We start from the raw sequence: 4,542 nt of genomic DNA on the forward strand, positions 1-4,542 counted from the left end.
GAATTTCTCGTTGAAATTTACTTCAGGAATTACACTGAACTCTTGAAAAATTTTGTTAATTTCAAATAACCTCTAACTGACCTTGACTGTTACAATTAACTTATTACTTGGGTACGTACCTGAACGCAGAATTTTCCGCTCTATCAATTGCAGATGTAAAAAAGGGGGTTTCCATATAAAAAAAAACAAAGTTGACCTTCAATGTATACTTATATTGCTAACATTTCTAACAGTGTATAGTCTTGTTTTCAGTCCGTTTTCTACCTTTATGAGAACAGTAACTAAGAAATTCTTCTCTTACACGAGTTAAGTAGTTTCAAATTGTGTCATTCAAACCATCGTTAAAATCAAGTACAACTAGTCGATCCTTGAAGGAAATCTCATCTTTCAAGGCGAAAAGTATGGTCGGCGTCTTCTCATGTGCAAGCTATCGATACTAAGAATGTATTTTTTTAATTTCTGTTTTTGACAAAAAAAATGAATAATAGGATTTATCTGTTACCTCAGCGTGAATTAGAAGAGTAGCATAATCAAAATCCATTTTTTCACACATATGTTTAAATAAGCCACTATTCGATGCTTTAGCTTTAAAATGATTTATAATTTTCCCCGTAATTGTCTTAAAATGGAGAATGATACTTTGGCGAACCCCCACCCTCCCCTAAACGTATCACGTATTTTGTGAATGACCACTAATAGGATGTTCAAAATTGGCCTGGAAACAAAATTTTGGAAAAACTAAAAAAAATTAATTTGGGGCAGGTGGTTGGCTACTTTTCTTTTTCCAACATTTTTTCGTTTGTAAATTTTTGACTCTAATTTGCTGTAAACATAACATTTTCAGAAACGATTATGTTCCTCTTAGATACTTTGAATTCAAACACACTTAGCATGGTGTTTATCTTTTTCCAAGATCGAAAAAACAAAAAAGCAGATACTGACATGCAGCTTAGGTAGAATGTTAAATAGCCATAAAAATTATAGGTAACACAAGTATTTTTTCCTCGCTTTCAGAGCGTGCTTTGGAGTAGCAAGGCAGGTAATTGTTGGTGGCCAGGTACTTACCCGTTCGCGAGAAGTGCGCGCGCAAGTGCGTTGGTCACATCGACCCACGCGCACCGTTCTACGCAGTACTTAATTCTGTAAACTAACTTCAAACCTGAGATGTGATGCCATGAAAAGCTCGAAAACCATACACTTATTACATAAAATATCATGTTTGCTGAGACAGCAAAGTCTTTTTACGGCCTCGCATGTTTGCAAAAACTTTCGATCGACTGTAAGAAGATTATTTCTCTTCCTTCGTGCATCATATACTATTATATCAGTTCTCGATTACAGTTAAAAAAAAATACTGCTGAATAATGAAGTAACTACAGCAGAGTATTATCTATCACATATATTTAACATCTATTCTCTTCTTAAGTATGACTTGATATTGAGTTGCACAGAGTAAAATTTGTACGAAGTTTAAAAATTGCACTTACTCGCGTGAATCTAATAAATCCACACATCTTTAAAGCAATATTTTTAGCAAGGAATTCAATTTGCTTTTATTTTACATGTTTGAAAATCCCTTCCATCAGAAACTATAATTCTACTATTGTCTACATCGCCGATTTGAAGGATATTGCTTAAGCAAACGCTTTACCACGCTTTGATATATTATGGCATTCCTTTTTTCTTGGCCGCGATTTGATGGCGGTTTGATATTACTTAGAATTGCCTTGCGCTTAATTCCAGGAGTATGTACCAAAAATGCGCCGTCTAAGACTATAAGACGGTAATTCAGCAAACACATCTGGAACATCTAGAGCATTTAAAAGATATTTAAATAACAAGCCATTCTTTTATTATTATAGAAATATTTTTATCATAAATTTTTTCCTAATTATTGGACGAATATCTCACATCTAAATTTGAGCAAAGTACCTGAGCCATTTTATCCTGACGACCTTCCCAAGTCATATCTTCAGTGTAAAGAGGATCTTCTCTCGTCCCAATAAAAACTGGTTCCCATCTGTGATTCGGAAATTCTCTTCTGGTAACAATAAGTGGGCTTATTCTTCCTGAATCGGGTCGAAGAATCCATCTTGTAAGACCAGGAAATCTCTGACAATGAGGGCAAACGTACCTTTAAATATATTTTTCTTAGTTACATTGATGGACAAAATGTGTTCTCTAATTGTTTCCATTGATGGTCATTGTTGTCTACGAGCAATTTAGGATAAAAAATGGAATTCAGAAGAGTGTTATCGAATACATGTGAATGGCAACTTGATAAGGTCGCATACTTTTATCATTGTTATTTCGTTTCCTACCAAGTAGTACCAAAATATTTTTGTTGTTCGTTTACGCTCGGCCTTTTCTTTGTATTAAGTAACGAATCAAGCCATGGAAATGAAGGTCAAAAGAGAAGCAGTGCAATAACTCTTTTGAAACGTTTCGTTCACTGTTTGAACCCTTATCAGACAAATTAAAAGATTTATTAAGCCTTTAAAAACTTATAAATAATGTAGAATATATTAAATAAAGAGCCAACAATGATTAGATACAAATTAAAAAATTTCAAATAAAAGAATGGTTGTTTCGTAAAATGAGGCCCTCAATTTTAAATCAATATTATAAGCAATAAATATGATACCAGTCAAAAGACGGAATTTTAGTAACGGGTTTGTAAACGTCAGGAAATAAATTGTTCGCAAAAATCTAGATTAACAGTATTTGGTACTTTGTTGATAAAAAAAGTTTTCAATTATTTTTCTACGAGCTCTATTGTTTTCAGTGATAAAATTTTAAAATTACATTAATCGAAATTATGACCGGTATCATTAGAGTATTTAGTAAGAGTAGTATGCGTAACTGCAACAGGATGGAAGCAAATGTAGTGTTATATAATTGGAATTTTTTTCTTTTAACAGTCTTTAATTGAGTAACGACCAGGCCAAGTTTTCTCTTGATACCAATTGATTTTTAATAAATCATCACATCTAATAACAAGAGTGTCTAAAAAAATTAATTTTTGAATTTTCTTTAACTTCTATAGAAAATTTAATATTACGATCATAAGAATTTAAATTTTCAAGGAGTATATGGATTTTATTTTTAGGAACAGCAGTGATTATATCATATAATTAACGTAAGAAAAATGGAACTGAAAAAGGGAGATTTTTGAAACAGTGTAATTAACTAAGCCATTTTTTACTTTTTATAAGAGAAGCTACCAAACATGAAAAAGGTGGAATTGAAACATAATTCAGTGTAACATAAAAAATAATGAAGTGGAATTTCGGTAAATTCACAAATTTCAGGTCATCTTAAAATCACACAGTTTAAAACATCAGATACAAAGACGTGATCTGGAGGAATACTACATAAGTTATTTTTCTTATAAAGAATAAGCTATCTGTCGGATGTGAATCTTTGTTCCGATAACATTGTTTCACGTTATGGACAAAAAGGTCGAGACTAAACGCACAACATTACAAGCAGGTGGAATTTTAAACATTATATCAAATTATGGGGATTCTTCCAAATGGTTTTTTCTTTTTCTTTGGCCACGGTTACTCTTTGCTTTTCAAGGAATCATCAATGTAGCATCAAGGTATCATCAATGACTCACATGTTCACAATATCATTGCCTCTATTTGAACTGGTATTTTGAACTTGGAAAATCTCAAACTTTAATTAAAAATCAATGTTCCAAAATTATTATAAATGATGTTTCCTTTTTAGGATATTAAAATTGAATTAAATTTGAGTTTATATCAGATTCTAATGTGCCACGTAAGTAAAAAATAAGAAACCCATATGTAATATTTAGTATTGCCGATAAAGGCACCTTTATTCCTTATCTAAATTTAAATACGCTGATACTTTACAACAAAAAAACAAAAATTTGGTGCCTGATTCAGAGTTTAATAATTTTATTTCCCCATACTAAGCAAAAAAAAACTCAGAACTTGCTCAGCCATCAATCCAAAGGCCTACGACCTCCCTAAAATCCATAAACCTAATGCCCCCTGAGACTAATTGTTTCCACTATTAACTGTTCTCTATACAAATTATCTACCTTTTTGTCCAGAATTTTATCATTTTATCATAATGTTATCAAAAAAATTATTCACATGTCATATATAGCTTATCCTTTGTAAAAACATTAAGTTATGTATTATTCCTCCAGATCACATGCTAGTTTCTTTAGATGTAGTTTCTATTTTAAAAAACATTCCTATACGATTCCAGGCATCTGATACTTTTAACCTATCAAGTAGGTAGCGCGCGTTTTTTGCCAAAAACAGATTATTAAGGGGTCCTGATTAAAATTCCAAGTTTTCTAGAAATGACACCCGTGCGCCCCAGAGATATTTCTGAAAAAGTTATAAAAATCGTGTTTGCGTAGACTGACCCATCCCATTGCATTTAATAGCAAAATATTTAACACCAAAATTGTGGGTCCGGATGCAATAAGGGCACATAAAATTTTTTCGTGCGAAAACGAAGTCCCCTGGAGGCTTTAGAAAAAATTTTCGAATTTTAATT

At 32.0% G+C, this 4,542-nt stretch overlaps 1 protein-coding gene across 4 annotated transcripts in view; it reads right to left on the reverse strand.

Annotated features, from left to right (window-relative positions):
* Positions 1–1,415: 1,415 nt before the first annotated feature.
* Positions 1,416–4,542, reverse strand: part of LOC117169389 (beta-1,4-glucuronyltransferase 1-like) — a 72,129-nt gene continuing 69,002 nt past the window's right edge. For all 4 annotated transcript variants that reach the window (XM_033355746.1, XM_033355747.1, XM_033355748.1 and 1 more), the window contains 2 exons: positions 1,933–2,134; positions 1,416–1,810 (listed from right to left, as the gene is read on the reverse strand). In XM_033355746.1, the coding sequence (XP_033211637.1) occupies positions 1,601–1,810; positions 1,933–2,134 (412 nt within the window). In that variant the 3' untranslated portion in view covers positions 1,416–1,600. The remainder of the gene's footprint in view (positions 1,811–1,932; positions 2,135–4,542) is intronic.

Source organism: Belonocnema kinseyi, chromosome 3, assembly GCF_010883055.1.
Source record: "Belonocnema kinseyi isolate 2016_QV_RU_SX_M_011 chromosome 3, B_treatae_v1, whole genome shotgun sequence".
NCBI lineage: Eukaryota > Metazoa > Arthropoda > Insecta > Hymenoptera > Cynipidae > Belonocnema > Belonocnema kinseyi.